Source organism: Leuciscus leuciscus (assembly GCF_965113295.1).
Source record: "Leuciscus leuciscus genome assembly, chromosome: 4".
NCBI lineage: Eukaryota > Metazoa > Chordata > Actinopteri > Cypriniformes > Leuciscidae > Leuciscus > Leuciscus leuciscus.
The window spans coordinates 26,435,159-26,454,006 of NC_138728.1; the positions used below are offsets into that span (position 1 = coordinate 26,435,159).

An 18,848-nucleotide genomic window follows, 5' to 3' on the forward strand; every position below is an offset into this window, starting at 1 on the left:
TCATATCCTATTCAAATCAACTAAATGGTAGAAGACTGTGAGAGATACGTACCATTAAACAGCTGAAGATGATGATGAATATTGTGAGACAGATAACCAGCACGTAGAATCCGTCTTTACCCCAGATGCTGTTCTTCTCATGGTGGTTTTTGAAAACATTCTTCTGTTCAAAAACAGACACAAAAAAATATCAAAAGTGTCCAGAACCAACAATGTCAATGCATGCTACATCGGACATGAGTTTTGAGAGCCCTAACATGCATTTATACTATGGTTGAGAGAAAGTGATATGAGGATCAACAAGTGCGATCTTAAGGAAGACATTGACATTGAGCTAGACAGAGGCTGACTCCACCCCTAAACCTGCCCACACAGACACACACACTGGATGAAAAGTCCTGCAACACACATGCACCTGTCCTTAACAGCATGGTCCTGAGAGGTGACATGCTATATTCAACATAAAAAAATATTTTAAACATTATCTTTCTTGTTGTTTTATAATCATTAATAATGATCTCATATTAGTGGAGAGTTTACATGAAACAAGTATACTTAAAAATGCACTTGTCATACAGCAAAAAAGCTAAAAATAGTGAAAAATCAGTATAATAATTATATAAATAATAAATAATTGATATTATATTATATTAAGACAATAATGTATTACAAAACATCATCAACAACAAATATGACGTGCTATATGATGCATTAAAAAAAATGCTTTTCCAGAGGTGAAGTGAACTTGTATATTAAAGGTCTACATTATGTGTAGTAAAAGTTTAATTTGAAACTATAAATTTGCACTTACTTAGGTACTTTGATGCTACAAACAATATCTTTATATAACATTAGCGTCAAAGATTACCCTGTTATTGTATATACACAATGTTTGTATATCATTGTCAATATAATTTCATTTTAGGTTTAATGTAACTTAAAAAACTTCAAAAATCTAATTATGTTATGGGGGTTTAGATGATAAAAAAAGAAAGATTGGGACTTCTGGGTTATGAAGAGGAAAGACATTTTTAATGGTCAAATCAGGTAGAAAAAGCGCCTTAATGCTTTAATGGGTTGAAGAATAACAATATTGTTATATTTCAAATACTACAATTACATATACTTTTCTTTAAAATATTGCATTTATTTTCAATTACAGTTTTTATCTCCCATGAGTCATTGCCTATGTAGTGTATTCAAAAATACTTTGTGTTTTGCCATGCTTCTTACAGCATTTATGTCACATTCGTTTAGGTTTTGTTCTTGTTCATGTACGTATTAGGTATGTTCGACTTGAAGCAGTGTTGCACAGACCGTGTCGGTGTATGACATCAAAGTACCACGAGATTGATTAGAGAGCAGACGGCTATGCATGCTTTCGGGACTTTAATGCCATTCACTGATCGGTTTGTACAGCGCTGCTTTAAAGGACAATTCCGGTGCAAAATGAACCTAGGGGTTAATAACACTGAGTACCGAGTCGACCGTGTGTTTTCATGCTAATCGAATGTACCCCGTTTTAGCTCGAACCACTGATTAGCTTATAACGCTAGGATATAGGGCATAGAGTAAGTAAAAAGAAATCGCTAGTTAATACCACTAACAAGCCTCAAAATAGCCCCACACTAACACGGTAGCATAATGAGGGTCCCTACATGCAAACCGAAGCATTGAGAACTTTGTAAGTGTACAGACAGTTTAATAAGAAGATACTTTATAAAGACACTTCGCGTATACAGGCAGGAGCCATCTTTGGACCAATCGAACCACGAACACGGTTCTACGTGAACTGAACTGTGACTTGGAAGTGAGCAGAGAACGGTCAAATCGGTACCCATGTGTTATTAACCCCTAGGTTCATTTTGCGCCGGAATTGTCCTTTAAATCAAACACACCTATTTTTATAGTCATGTTTCCTGTTAGTTATGTGTTTCCCTTGCTCCTAATGTGATCATGTCATGTGCTTCCCTAGTCGTATGTGTCTTCTGCTGGTTGGTTGCCCTTGTCATGTGTTAATCAGTTCTGTTTTGTCATTGGTTCATTGTCTTGATCATGCTCAGGTGTTTCTTGTCAATCATTAGTCTCATGTTTCATTGTTCCTTTGTCTAGCTTTGTTCCCTATAACTGTTGCTGATGTGTTCAAGTTCAAGTCTGTCCATTTTATATTTTGTTTATTTGAATAAATCTGCATATGGGTTCTCACTGTTACGGATGGTGGTGTTCAGAAATGCTCACGACTAGGAAGGAACGTTGGAAGGAAGACTTTAATTATCAAATACTTTACATTATTATCTTTCGAACTCGAGAACCCAAAAGGAAGTTTTCTTTTTGCCCCAGTTCGAGGACCCTTTTTTGTCGTAAGGCACCTTCGGGAGTGTCTGGAGTTTTGAGATCCTACAAAGACATTTGTTTCTGAGTGATCGCAGCTAGCACTCAGCAGCCCCCCCTTGATGGCAATGTCTTTGTGGTCGAATGTAAGTGGAATCCTTAATAGTTGAGAACTCGGTTTAATGCTGGAGTCTCAGTTGAACATTTATGATGGTGCGGCTAGCACTTTGCCTTGCCCCCTTATACTTTCGTGTGATCTGCCGACCAAGGAAGGCTCGGAGCTCTTCTGGTCTCTGGACCCCAACAGGAAGTGATCTGTTCACTTTGGGTGAACCTCTCCTGTTGTATGGCTGAGAGTGCTGGAGTCTAGAGACCAAATTTTAATTACAGGTTTTACAATGGTTGTAGCTGTTAGCTCCCATTGGTCATTTAGGATGAGCATGGAGTAGAACCTTCCCAGTTATGGGCAAGGTCCTCTGCACCCTTTAATGAGCTTGTTCTGACTTCAGTATCATTCTGCTATAGACAGTGACATTGAGTGGTATGGCTCTCAGTGAGCCTCCTTGGTGGAACTGTCTTTGGTGGAGTAAAGAGAGAGTCGTCCTGCTGAGACCTCCGCTCCCCAGAGCTTCGTTTGGATAGCAGTATTGACTTGTAGAGCTCTTGTTGAGCTTTCTTGGTAAACAGTCGTTAGCTTAGAACGTATTTAGGCCTCCTCTCGTTTTAGAGAGTTGTCCTGCCAAGGCCTCCATTCTTAGAGCTCCGTCTGGGTGGTCACTCCAGGTTGAATGACTTTCTGTGAGCCTCCTTGGTGGAACCATCGTTAGGGAAGCGTTGTGAGACCTCCACTCCCTACAGCTCCGCATAAAATAACATGACATTCGTACGGCTCCCTTTGAGCCTCCTTGGTGAGGTGGTCTTTTGCGTAGAGCGCAGTTAAGCTCCCTCTCGCTATAGAGGGTTGTCATGCTGAAGCCTCTGCTCTCAGAGCTCTGTTTAGTCAGTGGACTAGGTTGTAGGCTCTTTTTTAAGCCTCCTTGTTAAACTGTCGTCTGGGTGGGCGTTGCTAGGCTTCCTCTCGTTCTAGAGAGTCATCCTGCTGAGGCCTCCACTGCCCAGAGCTCAGCTTGGATAGCAGTACACACTAAAAAAAAATGGTTCTTCAGCGGTTCTTCAGGGGTTCTTTGCGGTGGTTAAGGTGCTATATAGCACCACTACCATTTAAAGAACCTGTTAAGCCCAGTTTGGTTCTTCAGCGGTTCTTTAGCGGTTCTTTGGGGTGGTTAAGGTGCTATATGGCACCTCTTATGGTTCTACATAGCACCATTTGACAAAGGTAGGTGCTATATGGCACTTAAAGTGGTTCCCCTATGATTACAAGCCAATGAACCACTTTTAGTGCTATTTAGCACCATTTTTGTTTAGAGTGTATGTAGTTGTCAGGCTCTTTTTTGAGCCTCCTTGGTAAGCAGTCCTTAGTGTAGAACATAGCAGGCCTCCTCTCGCTTTAGAGAGTCGTCCTGCTGAGGCTCTGTTCTTAGAGCTCCCCTCGGATACTATATCAGGTCATTGGCTCTCTGTTATCCTCTTTGATGATATTGTTTTAGAGTGTTGCTAGGTCTCCTCTTGTTTTGAGAGTGATTTTCCTGAGACCTCCATTCGTCAGGGGTATAGTGTCCCCTGAAGGGCCAGAATACCAGGCCCTGAGCTCTGCCCATGGAGTATGTATAGCCAGGGTTTTTAGCCCTAGGGAAGAGAGTCACTCTGGAGCAGGGAACTGTTACTTCGGACCTAGCTCCATGTCTAACCACGAAGTCATTGACTTTATGTCAGTTCTCACATTCCCTCTTCATTCTTTCAGCAGGTTGGAGTGGGCATTTCTTCCCCATAGCGTCTTAGGATGTAGAGCGAGTTTCAATTCGATAGGGAACGCCTCAGGTTACGAATGAAACCATGATTCCCTGAGAAGGGGAACAAGACACTGCGTCTTGTTGCCATGCTTCGGGTATGCCTGCCCACATCTCCTTCAGATAAAGTTGTTGATGTGTACTAAAGGTACCCTTTTAAACTCTAATCACACCGTTAGTGATGTCATAGGCTGTCACCCGCCAATGTTATTGTCGTGATTAGGCACGTGCTTCAGACACCGGTCACGCTGTCAACACCGGTTCCCCATAGAGCCTTAGGACGCAGTGTCTCATTCCCCTTCCCAGCGAACCATGGTTACAGTTGTACCCTGAGACATTTTTCTTCAAATGTGACATGTGAATGTATTTTCTTAGATTAAAATACATAGGGCGAAATGTATTTTTAAATGCTTTTAAAATATATATTTATATTTTCAAAAATGTTTTCAAAAATATACAAAAAATTTCCAAAAACATATTTATGTAAATATATTTTGAAATATATTTTAGCAATAAAAATTTTGAAATATATATTTGAAAACCTCCCATACGGCAAAAATAAATAAATGAATGAATAAATGAATGAATGAATGAATGAATGAATGAATGAATGAATGAATGAATGAATGAATACATATTTCTGATTCGATCACAAGAGGTCAGAAACACTTGCTCAACACGAGTATCTGATTTCAAACATCACTTAGTACGTCAGTGCATGATGATAAAGGAGTAAAAAGCACGATGAATCGCTCGCTCGCACGCATGCACGCACTCACTCACTCACTCACACACCTCTGTATATAACATATATATGCTCACAGCAACTCACAGTCCATACTTGCTATGCAGCAGCATTTGTATATTTAGTCCAAGACAAAATTCATTAAATTAACATTGTCATATCCATTAACATGAGTTGTAATGACTGAAATATATGTTTTGTAGTTTTACAGCTGACTGTAACTTCACACAAGAGCAGTTAGGCCACAAACCTCAGTGGACGCCTCAGTGGTTGCAAGCGGCCCAGGGCTGTGGTGAAGGGTGTTGATGTTGAGCAACTGGATCATTTCCTCATGAGCCATTGGTTCTGATACTCCAACAGACGACACATACAGTTCTATGTCATCATTTTCCTCCTAAAAACATGAAGAATGGTGTATGAACAATATCCTTTCTAAAATATTAAGAATCAACAGAACGGTTTTAAAGCCCATGCAAAAAATATATATTACACAATGAATTTATCCTATATCCATTATACAGTTAATAACATGGAAGATTCTAGATTTTTATAATGTTTTTATTTATTTGTTGATAGAGCTTTGTATCAACATTATAAACTAGCAAATAAATATATATATATATATATATATATATATATATATATATATATATATATATATATATATATATATATATATATATATATGCCTAGAATTGCACCTAAACTAACAAGACTTCACATTAATTGTGTTACCAAATTGCATATCTACACGGGTCTACAGGAAATATGGGCAGGAGTGATTGGGGATTGTGCCCTCTGCTGGTGGGAACAGAAGCTATAGCCTCAGATCTTCTTGAAAGAGGAACACCGACATCAAAGATCAGAAAATAACTTTTAAGACAAATCTTTCATTGACTCTCTCCCAAACCACAATGGGAACTGAGAGAGGTAGAAGAACAGGGACAACCCTGTGTGATGCAATGAAAGATTAAACGTTTGCAACACTGTAGAGGCCTCATATCATAAGGAATCACATTTTCCTTGATCTTTTGAGAAAAGATTATTGTTCAGTGAAAACGATGAAATGAAAGTCAAAACTTTTATTGAAACTGAGCGGTGACAACTTCTGCAGCTTTCAGATCTCAGACAGATGAACATCAAAACACATGACCACATTTATATGTCAATAACGCCTACTGGATGATAAGTAACTTCACGGTGTCAGTTACTGTGAGGTAGGCAGTAGAATAGATGCTTTTTATTCGTAACAGCAGAACAACTATCAAAATAAAATTTGCATTCAATGTAAACAAGCAGTTTGGTTATTAGTAAGGGTGAGTGTGTGTAAAATGGTCATTGAAAATTAAATAAATGATATGTTACTAAATTATCACTGTTTTAGTCATAAACAACTAACATTATAACTTGACCCAAGATAAAAAAAAAATATTATTATTCATGATAAAATGGATGTATGGTATAATATTTTAAATATTAAATATATATAAAACATTTAATAATAATTTTACATATAATGATTGTAACAATAATAACAATATAAATATATGATTAAAATATACCTGCCATTCTACATGTAAACTACACAATCAAAATATGTCTGATTATGTGAATATAATGTTAAGCATAAAAAAGCTGTAGTGTAGTGTGTAGTACAGGAGAAATACTGCATTGTTTGACATGAGTTGATTTATTGAAATTTCATTTAAATTCATTTAAAATGTCTCTATCACCAATGGTTAAAACATGCAACACCTACCGGATGTTGCATGTTTCTATAACTGAAATTTGGCAGCCACAAACATGCCACAAAAGTGGAGTATTGAGAAAGAAGATCACCCAAATTCTTTTTTTTTAAAACAGAACGCACTCCAGGAGAGCCAGCTGACGACGTCGATTGTCCTCCATTTGTTTTTCTTCTTAAAGGATTAGTTCACTTCAAAATGAAAATTCTGTCATGATTTCCTCACCCTCGATTTGTTTCAAACCTGTGTGAATTTCTTTCTTCTGTTGAACACAAAGGAATATATTTTGAAGAATGTCGGTAACCAGACAGTTGATGGACCCCATTGACTTCCATAGTATTTTTTTTCCTACCATGGAAGTCAATGGGGTAACCGTCTGGTTACCGACATTCTTCAAAATATATTCCTTTGTGTTCAACAGAAGAAAGAAATTCACACAGGTTTGAAACAACTCGAGGGTGAGTAAATCATGACAGAATTTTTATTTGGAAGTGAACTATTCATTTAAATCACGTTGGATCTCGCGAGTCTTCATGGGATCTCATCTCACTGTGAAATTGTTCCAACAATCAACAAGTGTGTGGTCTCGTGGTCCGGCTGAATCATCTAGTGTGTGCATTCAGAGGATTATAATTCTAAAAATCGGTTGAAACTGTCATTATGTCTGTGTTCTGTCACAGTTTTAAAATCGCTTAAGATTTAAATATCGTCTAGTGCAGGGGTCGGCAACATTTTTGTCATAAAGTGCCATTTTTAAGTTTCCGAGTTCATCACTGTGCCACAACACACACATAGCCTATATATATACACACACACAAACACACTCATATAAATACACAAACATTTTACATTTTCATAATGGCTTATACAGAAATAGTACAGAAATTTAAATATTTCTCTTGAAATTTGTTTTAGATTTAGATAGACAATTTAATAGTATTTATAACTTCAATCTAGAGACAATTTTCTAGGCCGATTCCGATTTCCGATTTTTCATTGAGTTTGACCTGCCGATACCGATTTTAGCCGATTCCGATTTCATTTTTTCTAACCACTTTACAGCACACACAAATATTTATTTTCTATATATTATTTTTAAATAAAATACCATATCCTTTTACCCAAATTGAATAATAAAAACAAGTTTAAATGGGTGAATTTTATATAAATATTTTTGAGTCTTCATTTTCTTTTCTGACATAACCTAATCCAATTCTTGTTAAAACACACTAGACATGCACATTCTGTGCATTTTGGGCACTTTTGTTTGAAATCATATTTATTTTGTCCATCAAAAGTGGGCTTTCACTTTAATTGAGCGTGAGCAGTGCAGACAAAATAGACTCGGCGACGAAACCCCCGCTTCACTGCTGCTCACGCGACGCTCCTGTTGGGCGCTCACGCGCTGCTCCCGCTCCCGGTGTGAATGTGATCATTGATTAACATGCACGCCGAAAAAATTATGCGTGAAATGGCCGTAATTCACGAGGTTTCCTACATGTGCGTTCCGCGTTTTTTTACGATGAGGAATTATTACATCAAAATGTAGATCTGTGTGCAGGTAGACTACTTTATCTCAATGAAATACAGACACTTCTCTCGCATTTGCTTGTGTGCCAGCGATTAACCCGCGTGCCTTAGGTTGCCTACCCCTGGTCTAGTGTGTCCCAGGCCTTAGTTACTGATTGTTTCTATGGTTACTGATTATGTTCTTCACCTGTGTCTTATTTAGCTGCTCATTTTCTATTGTATATATTGCCCCGTGTTTCTACCTTGAGTTGTTAGTAATTGTCTTTGTTAAGTTTGTAAAGTTGCCAAGTTGCAACTCACCTGCGGATTTCCTTCTTTGTTTTGGTAGAGGTGAAGTATGTAGTTTTAATTACAAAAATAAAGCATATTTTCAACCAACCTTGAAAGCACCCTTTTCGTGCGTCGAGCCTCCCCCAACTCAAACATCACAAAAACAGAACTTACAGGTGCAGCTCCTGGGTGAATCAGAATTAATAATGGGTTCTATTTGCTTTTGTCACGCCACGCCGCTTGCAACCAGTGTAATGTGTGTTGTATTAATAAACAGAGTAATTCCTCATGTTGGAAAAAAGAATACATTTAGTGTTTAATAACAACTACAATCATGTATTTTTATTCTTGACCCTGTTTTGATTTAAAGCAAATGTAGTCGTGGAGTCGATTCCATTAATTCCTACGGTGGGAGTACGAGTCAACCCTGAAACCCCTGGAATCAAACCTCCTTATATGAAATACAACAGCTGTATCCGAAACCCCCTATACCCTCATTTACTATTCCCTACATAACTCCACTAATATAGTCCACTGAGGGAGTGAATAAAAAGTTCTGCAGATGTCCATTATGGGAGTGAATAAGTGAACTCAATCTTTTTTGGACGGCACTAAAAATGGCTGTCTTCTCAATTAGTGCACTATATAAGTGTATAGGGGGCGATTTTGGACACAGCCAAGAGTTATACTATGTACAAAGGCTAGGACACAGGTACAAACCATGAGGGACTAATGTGGAGAAACAAAGTCCACATAACAAGCACAGAAAACAGGGCAATCATGACATAAGCAGGGTCGATGTTGATTTCATGTTGACTTTAATTACCACCCACACTGAAGTACTTCTCAAACCTGCATTAATTTTGACAGGCAAATTGCAATGACCTTTTGTGTACTGAGCACATCCCATATTAAGCTTCACCGGCATTAAAGCAAATAAATATATAAATGTGTGACTCTCACAGGCAGTGCTGTGAGCTGAAGTGGTGATATATGCGAGCTGTGATTGATTTTTTTGGACACCTCGTGGGAGTGTGGAAGCTTCCAGAGGTCTCGCATCAGGTGCATTAGTGTAATTGGCTCTGAGGGTGAAAGAGTTCATCTCACTCCACCATAAAACACATCCTCCTCACTGTAATACTTGCATAAACACATTATTTAATCTGGTACGTATAGACAGTTGCCAAATGTTCAGCGCCAAACTCAATGTCAAACCTATTCATCTTTATGAGAGGTGTTGCTACAGCAAATATATCTATTAATGTTACTCATATACCTAAACTACCATATAAAATAAAACACCTTAAATCATGCAAATCACTGAGGAGAGGTGTGTTGCTTCTTTAGTCAACATGAAATTAAAATCTATTTTCTAAATGCATATTGTAGATCATATTGTAAACAATTCACCTTTGAATATGTTTGATTTTTTTTTACCTCTTAATGTTTAATCAAAATATTTTTATAACTGGATCTTGCAGTGGAAACAAAAGATTTTTCTCCAATCATTTAAGTCCACTTTAACCTGCCCCTGCAAGCTCACATTCAGCTGCCTCCATTTTTAAGTCCAATGCACTCAAAATTCAATCAAAAGCCCATGCATAAAACCAAGTTCCCACAAGTTTCAGGTTTCTTTTTCGATAATCCATTACACTCGGATGTGATACAATACAGAAGAAAAGATATGTCGCTTGTGTTTCATTGCAACTTTAAGTGATCCGACTTACAGTTTTTATATGGTGGCGAGTAAAATAAGTGAAAAAATCCCACAGACTTACATCACTACATTACAATATTGTGTCACTCTCTAAAAAAGTAACTAATTGCATTACTTACAGTAGTTACTTTTTATGGAAATCGAGTTGGTTTTTGTGTTACTTTTTCTAAGCTGGGTTGGGCTTGCTTGGTTTTTTTTTTTCATAACAAAAAAATTAAAGGCCCTTTCATACCAAAAGTGAAATGAATAAGCCTCAGGCTGAAGTAAATGCAAATTCACGCCTGTACAAACTTTTCAGCTGTCCAGCTGACACGGAAGAAGAAACACTCTTACTTCAGCAATAATAACAAAAAAATGAAACAGAAATGTAATGTTTATCTCAAGTCATTTTTGCTTATTTTTATGGTTGAATTATATCATGAAAGGTCAGCAATGAAGACACTGGTTAATAAAGTGAGATTAAATAAATAACGTATATTTGTGTAATTTAACATATTTGATTATTGCAGGTTTGCGTAATATTCTGAGTTCGCATTTGACTGTATTTATTCATTTTGAGGTTTCATACCGAATCGATCAAGAGACGATGATGTCGTGCACATGCGTATTACGTGTTCAATCTACAGTATTTCATCGCCATCTAATGGCCTGGCAGCAGAATACAGCGTTTTAGTCATTTTCGCGGATCTGTGTGAATGGAGATCGTTTTGACAATGATGTCGTCTGTACGTGGAAAACTCAAAGGAAAACATCTCAGTTTTAAGCATATCGTTGACAAGTAAACATACCCGTAGTTTGTTGAAAGAATGAAAGAATTGCTTTAAGTGGGTGCTCTAGCACCCAAGGAAACACGGGAGTATGATGCAAGTATCCGTGAATCAAACATCTGTAAACAAAGCAAAACAATGGAGAACAAATATAGTAAAGTAGACATCGACAAGTTTGTTATTTCCAACAATAATCTTACTGTCACGGGTGGTTGCAGGAAGTTAGACGAAGATGATGAATATAATTCCAACACGAAGTTTAATGACAATAATACAAAGAATAAACAGACAGGAAGGGCAACACACACTAAATGCAACATAGACCGAACAGAGAATGAATGTGAGAGATCAAACAAGGATAATTAATAGGACACAGCTGAAACCAATGAACACAAATGAGGAGCGGGAAAACTGAACAAAGGAACACATGATTAGAATGAAAACAAATTAAAAGTCCATGATGATAATGGTGACATGTCGCCCCCTCTGGCAAGGCGTGACCTCGCACTGGGGCAGAACAGAGGGAGGGCCGGAGAGGGCTTTGGAGGAGGACGAGGAGATGGCGAAACGTTTCAGGGAGGCTGAAGTGAAGGGATGGAGGCGGGATGTGGTGAAGGGCTGGTGACGACGAGACCCAGATGTTGAGGGTGGAGAAAGTCCGATGGCGCAGACCCAGAGCTCCCCAGAGCCGACCGCCCACGGCAGAGACGAATGCGGGAGGAGCCTAGATGTAGAAGGCGTGGCTGCCGACATCGGACATTGGCGATGCTGAAGGGAGAAAGGAGCCCGCTGCAGCCATAGGGGAAAAGGGATAGCGGATGGCCTGTATGTAAGTGGAGCGACGCCTGACCAAGGGGGAGTCGGTGGGACGGAGCAGAAGTTACTCCTTCATTACGACGTCTTTAACAACGATTCCATATTTTTTAACCAACGTGGTTCAAACAACGGATGTTACAAAGTCAGTACAGTTTCGAGAAAAAGTCATGACTAGCTAATGTATTGTACTATGGTACTTAAGCAGAATTCACTGTGCATTGTCATTGTACATCAAACGCACCCCACAATAACCACCTAGCAAACACCCAGAACACCCTAGCAACATTGCTGGCACCTTGCCTGGCCACATCTGGCATCTTGTTTTGATCCAGTCAGTAACATGTTTATTTAAGTGATTAAGACACGCAGGTTTATGTTCGGAATTAAGTATGAACACTTGCAATTCTAACATTGTATAAGGATCAATACAGAAAAATATTGATTTTTTTTTTACTTCAAATTAAACCTTAAGAGGGGAAAATAAACTGACTCTCATTCAAACAGAGAAAGCTGATTGAGAGACCACTAAACACACTATATAAAAGGCATGTGCAGGCATGTGTGTACGTCTTTAAAAATATGTGGCAAACATTTCATTTATCTGATCTCACCCTTTTCAAATTATAGGGTTAGTTCATCCAAAAATTGTAATTCTGTCATTCATCACTAGGCCTGTCACGATAACTACTTTTTGTTTTGCGATATATCGTCCCAGAAATAATTGCGGTAAACGATATTATTGTCATTTTAAGACCATTTTATGCCACTGAATATATAATCCTAATATAACAGCATAATAATGCAAGTAGGCCTACACACTTTCAAATGACAACCTTTTAATTATTTAGATCATGGAAATTAAGGGTCAAAAATATATTATCCTAAATAAAATAAAATAAACTTGAATAAATAGTAAATATTATTATTTTATTAATTTTTTTTAAGTGCAAAGTAACAAGTAAAAAAAAAAAAAAAAACACTGCCAAAATTTTTTCCATTTGCAGATTTTCCCTGACCTTCTTTTCTCAGTAAAGCACTATTGCTGAAAACACAAACCCTACTTAGCAGTCAGATGTCCGTATGAACAAAGGCACAGATGTCTCAACTTGCCATATCTGCGGCTAAAACTATTTTTCTAGAGGCGTGTTTTTTAAAAGTTGAACTTCTTTTAACTTGAGCTCAATATAAATGTGTTATGCATGAGATGCTGCAAAAGAAGCGCAACGGTCAAACATGTCTGTTTACATAGAAAAACAATGGAAAAACAGGAATGAAATTCTCTGTGAAAATGAACTAGACACTCCACTGCTGCGTCCGTTGTGAAACGGCCTTAACACTCGCTGTTAGTGTGCACCATTTACATTTATATTTGCATCAGAACATGGAATTGCGGCTTTGAAATCGAGTCCATTTGGACTTATTCTTCCAATCTGTCTGTAGTTGTTAGGAAAACACTATAACGCCTCAAATGGCGCCTTTTTTTTTTTACCTGTCGATGACCGCTCTGTGTATGAAGGAACTGCCCGAGCATTGATGAAATCTTAAAGCTTTCTGTCCCTCCATTGACAGACGCAACTACCACTTTGACGCTTCAAAAAGTTCACGAAGAGATCATAAAAGTCCAACATTTTCTGAAGAGACTCGATCGCTGTATATGATGAACAGATTGAATTTAGGCTTTTATTCACATATAAACATTCATTAACTCACACATCAGTTGTGATAAACAGCAGATGAAGCATATTCGCTTGACGTGTGAGAACCAGTGAGGTTCATTCTCGTGTTACACAGCACGTTTGAGCTTCCGCAAGAGGTTTGTTCTCGTGCGTCAAGCAGGTTCGGTTGAGCTTCTGTTTATGTTTCACTGATCAATGTTTATATGTGAATAAAAACCTAAATTAAATCTGTTCATCATATAAAGCGATTGTGTCTCTTCAGAAAATTTGGACTAATCCGCTCAATTCATATGGATTAGTTTTACAATCTCTTTATGAACTTTGAACTATGAGCGACAAAGTGGTAGTTGCATATTGTCAATGAAGGGACAGAAAACTCTTGATTTCATCAAAAAGATCTTTATTTGTGTTCCGAAGATGAACGAAAAAGTCTCACAGGTTTGGAATGACAGGTTTGGTGAGTAAATGATGACAGAATGAAAAAATGTGTGTGAACTATCCCTTAAAAGTAACTAAAACATCTCAATGTGTGTAGGATCTCACCATTGTGACCGTGTGGTGGGCAGACACAGGCTTGTTCTCCACACGGTCGATGTTTTGCACGAAGTTGAGGTCTGACTGCCTCTGTGGAGCTCTTCGGAAATGGGATTCTAGAAACACTGCAGGCATCAGCTTGGCCAATCGACCACGGGACTGAGTCTGAAGCAATTCCCCATGAAATCCCAAAGCCTTTCCCTGGCTGAGGACACCCGTGTGCTGATGCACGAGGCCAGTCAATCCATTAGCTATGCGTCGATGCGGTCTCTGATAAACTTCATCGTCCTCAGAGATGCCCCCTGAAACAAGAGTTTCACGTCACAGCTGTTACTATATAGCCTAATGACTGGAATACTCTATTAAACCAATTTCAATCCAGGGCCACAACAGTACATTTTATAATATATATTTTTTGCATATTGAATACAACTTTTGTTGTCTTGTTTTGTAAATATGCACATAAAAACACAAGTGAATAACTTCAAGAACTCAACATTGTAATGAAATCTGACTGACTGGATGTGTAAGAATGTAAAATATCTAGGGATCATGCGTAAAGGAAACAATTTTGATGTCCGATACAAATGAAACTTGGACCACTTGGAGCCAAGAAAATCCAATTAAAATAAATGGCATTCACTCTTAAAAATCAAGGTTCTTTATTGGCATCTATGGTTCCATGAAGAACTTTTAATATCCATTATAAATATCTTTAAGAGTGTTGATGAACCCAAAGATGACAATAAATGCATTTTATTTATTTATTTTTCCTTTTGGGATAATTCACTCCAAAATGTAAAGTTTTTAATCATTTACTAATCACCATGACCTTCCAAACTCTATCTATCTATCTATCTATCTATCTATCTATCTATCTATCTATCTATCTATCTATCTATAAGAAAGAAAACTCAACACTCAAGTCAGCCTTAATAAATAATTTTTGCAAATTATCAATAATATAATATATTGTATCATACAACATCAAAATAAATATCGTATGAACATGACACAGGCGCAAGACAACGGCTACAAAAAAAAAGAAAAAAAAAAAAAAAGAAAAAAAGTAATGAATATCTGCGTTATCTGCTACTGTACCTGATCTGCGCTTCAGAAATGACTGTGCATAGGTGATATTCTTATTCATTTTAGCACTGACTAGATAAACATTTTCCTGTCTAATATAGGTTCGCATAATTTCACTATTTCCATGACATGAAATTGGTTTTATTTACTCCTTCTAGCCTTCAAATAATCCAACTGCCCATATATTATTAAAAACACACCATATGTATTTGCCAAATAAACGCCGAATTCACTCTTACAGTAGCAAATGAGGAAATTATTACAGCAAGAATTAAAACAAACATCGATATCGATATTGTTTTTAGCCTCACCTGTGACGTGAAATCCCATCAATAAAGAAATAACGACTAATGCCGCGTTGACGAACATGATTCTCCTCGTTTTATTAAAAATACATTATGCCTTTATGAATGTCAGTCGAGGCTGCAGTGTCTCTATGTTGAGACACTGAAACGATGGCTGTTTAATACAATAATTCCGCTTCTTCTGTGATCACACACCCTGTGTCTCTCTAGCGCTGAGAGGATTCATTTAGCGAGTCGATTCGGTTGATCAATTCATTTTATAGAACCGATTCAGGCTATGTTACGTCTGGTCCATAACAAATAAAAAATAGTCATTTAAATAGTTATCTTTTAAACCTGTTGTTTATTTTAGTCAAATACAACTGTAGTAAAACGAGAATAGCATACATTTCTATAGCTCGTGGAAAGATAGAAGAATTATGATTTTTTTTTTCTTTTTTTTTTCTGTGATGAATTAACCATTCATAATAATGTTTGCAGCTGTCTTCACCATTTACTTGTGTTTATTATGTTTAATGCTTCGTTGTTTAGAATTCAAGTACCAAATCACCTCACAAACTAGTCCAGTGATTCAAAAACGCTCTGCGATTCGGTTCTAAACCCGTTCAAGGGAATGATTGATTCATTTGTGAATTGTTATTTCTCAAAAGAGAAAATGAGTAGGAAAAAAACATGAGATGAAAAAACTTTATTGGCCAAAGTACATTTTCTACGAATTAATAAATACATCTGCAGATTCTGCACATCTCGAAACTGATAGCACACGTACCCCACGAAGACGTCTATTTGATGTACATCTGGAAGACTAATTTTTTAGATTGTTTGCTCATCTGCAATACGTCTATAGGACGTTTCCTGTCAGATGTCAAATAGACATTTAGAAAATATCTTTTAAGATGTTTATGATTTAGAATGTATGTAAGACTGACATCTTAAAGACGTCTATCAGATGTTAGTAAACAGCAGATGCATGCTCTCCAGATGAAGTGATATTTAACAGACATCTTGCAGGCCTACATGTGCTATGTTATGTCATAATAATAATTGATTTGATTATTGCAGCCACTAAGAAGACTAGGCAACTTTCGGACAAGGTTTTGTCAAGCCAACTCGAATGTTATTTGCTCAGTCAAGTCAAAAAGACTTAAGTCTATCAGAAGCACAGAAGAGAGAGAGAGAGAGAGAGAGAGAGAGAGAGAGAGAGAGAGAGAGAGAGAGAGAGAGAACAACTTAAAAGCGAGGTAAATATTAAAGCAGTCTTGCATGAAATGTAGTCTTTGATTCTCAGTCAGCATCACTTGGTTCTTTGTGCGAAAGCTTCTTTTATAGACCAGGCCAGAGCCATATAGAGAAAAGAGTTGCGACACTTCCATAGACCTTCGTTGTAATCAATGGCGGCGCTCGTAACCGCCTACTTCCGGGATTTGAAGATCGGAATAGTTCTAAACACTGTCATTTGGCCGTTGGACCCCATTCACTTACATTGCTCCGCGTCGAGTTGTTCCAGAGGTAAAGTTGCTGAAATATCGACCTCTTTTGAATTGTCAACTGTCTAAATTGTATCAGAGGCCCTTTGCGATGCTTATACTGGTCTTTATTTGTATATGCACAGCGTAATTATTTATATTTTATCTTGGTTGTTTCAACCAATTTTCAAGCACTGCATGCTAACTAGTTAGCTAGCGCAACTTCGTCAGCTGTGACAGTAACAGTTAAGAGTTCGGTAATGAATCGCTACCACCTTTATACCACCTTTATAGCAACTTTGATTTTATTTTTTTATTTTTTTAGGATTTAACTTTTCATTATGTGACGTGATGGAGGGTTTTATATCATGTAGTGCCACAATAGAACTATATTTGCATTTTTCTTGTTCACTCACACAAGCACGCATTTTTGTTGTTTGTCATTGTTTAATAAAAAAAAAAAATTATTTGAAAACCTTCATTTGTATCAGCCATGCTTAATTTATGTCACAAGTGCTGTATTGTAACAGACGTTTAAATGATTTATTAGTTAATTGCTTAAGTTACTTTGAGTTACAGCTATACCCTTACTCTTAGAAAAATCTTCACTCTACACTTAGCCTACTTATAAATCCAAACATAAAGCGTAAATTTGTTTTTAATCTGTTAAAGTTTTGATAATGTGTATGGCTTAATCATAAAATTATATTCTTAGTCTTAACATGGTCATGTTTTACATTTGTGGTTCTGGGGTGGTCTCTTTCATCAGAAGAAATGAGCTAGCTTCTGTGACTTCAGAACGGACCGTCACGGCAAACCTCTGCGTGATCACGAAGGTAGGCTAATGGCTGGATCGGAATTTATATCAAAATCATGAGAATCAATAGCCTAATACAGGCCAGTTGTGCTAAATCATGAGACGTTTATTATCAGATTAATGATATGCCAAAGTTAAGTTGGAGCCGCTACAGCCAGTGCTATTACCCATGCGAACATGGACACTAAGCTTTTCCCTCCAAAAATATAACCTAAAACTTCTAAATAATGCAGTATTTTCGTTGTCACCCTGCCTCTCCAAATGCAAAACTGGCATTAAAAAAATGCAATACCAGCTGAAAAAGTACTTGGGTGTGTGTTTTATTTCATATTACCGTTCAATAATGCAGTCGCTGCTGTCTGTCCCATAGAATAACATGACAGCCAGCGTATGTTTTAGAACTATTGGGGCTTACATGAACCACGTGACAGCCATAGCGGCGACATCAAAGAGTGTCGCAACTCTTTCTCTCTATGGCTCTGGACCAGGCTTGATCAAGAAAGGGCTGTCAGAAAAAGTCACATGACGGCCTTCTTCATTCAGAACTCAGGCTAGCATTCATAAAAACCAGGACCTTGACTGCAATGCCATGTTTTTGCTTAGTGACTTCTTAAAGAACATGTATTTTCTAGAATGTTCCTTCTACAACGATGATGCCCATCCTCAAGCACAACTCATCGTCATCTTCAACACCTCATAGACACCCCACAAATCCTCCATTTCTTACTCATGAGCTCTTAAGAGGAGATCATGTTGGATGATTTTCTTCTTAAACAATTCAGATCTGCCAAAGTCAGTCTGCTGTGTCGTCTTGTGGCAAACATGTACTGTAGCTCTCTGCTGTTGCCATGGCAATCTGAAGTCTGACATTCACCATGCAGCAAAACGCATCCCTGCCAAAATGCATCGCCCAAAATAGATCTGATGTATTTTATGCGATTAGTTGGAGGGTAACTGCACTCCTGGAGTTTTGAAATATCCATCTTGGATCTGTAATTTCTAAGACCATAACAATCAGACCTAATACAAAGACCATAAGAAGCAGCTTATCTGTAAAGATATTTGACAAATTATTTAATCATGTTTAAATTCCTTTTAATTAGATTTTTAAAAAGTAGGCAAATGACAAAAAA

The 18,848-nt window shown here is 37.5% G+C and overlaps 1 protein-coding gene and 1 long non-coding RNA gene across 2 annotated transcripts in view; both read right to left on the reverse strand.

Annotated features, from left to right (window-relative positions):
* Positions 1 to 15,635, reverse strand: part of ptprr (protein tyrosine phosphatase receptor type R) — a 40,619-nt gene extending 24,984 nt beyond the window's left edge. The window contains exons 1-4 of the mRNA XM_082168572.1: positions 15,439 to 15,635; positions 14,048 to 14,340; positions 5,234 to 5,377; positions 53 to 163 (exon numbers count right to left, since the gene is read on the reverse strand). Coding sequence (XP_082024698.1) covers positions 53 to 163; positions 5,234 to 5,377; positions 14,048 to 14,340; positions 15,439 to 15,496 — 606 coding nt within the window. The 5' untranslated portion in view covers positions 15,497 to 15,635. The remainder of the gene's footprint in view (positions 1 to 52; positions 164 to 5,233; positions 5,378 to 14,047; positions 14,341 to 15,438) is intronic.
* On the reverse strand, positions 7,942 to 8,352 carry LOC309496819. The gene is made up of 2 exons (XR_014205252.1): positions 8,086 to 8,352; positions 7,942 to 8,030 (listed from the first exon to the last, which is right to left on the reverse strand). It is a non-coding gene; the product is annotated as an uncharacterized lncRNA (long non-coding RNA).
* Positions 15,636 to 18,848: the final 3,213 nt, after the last annotated feature.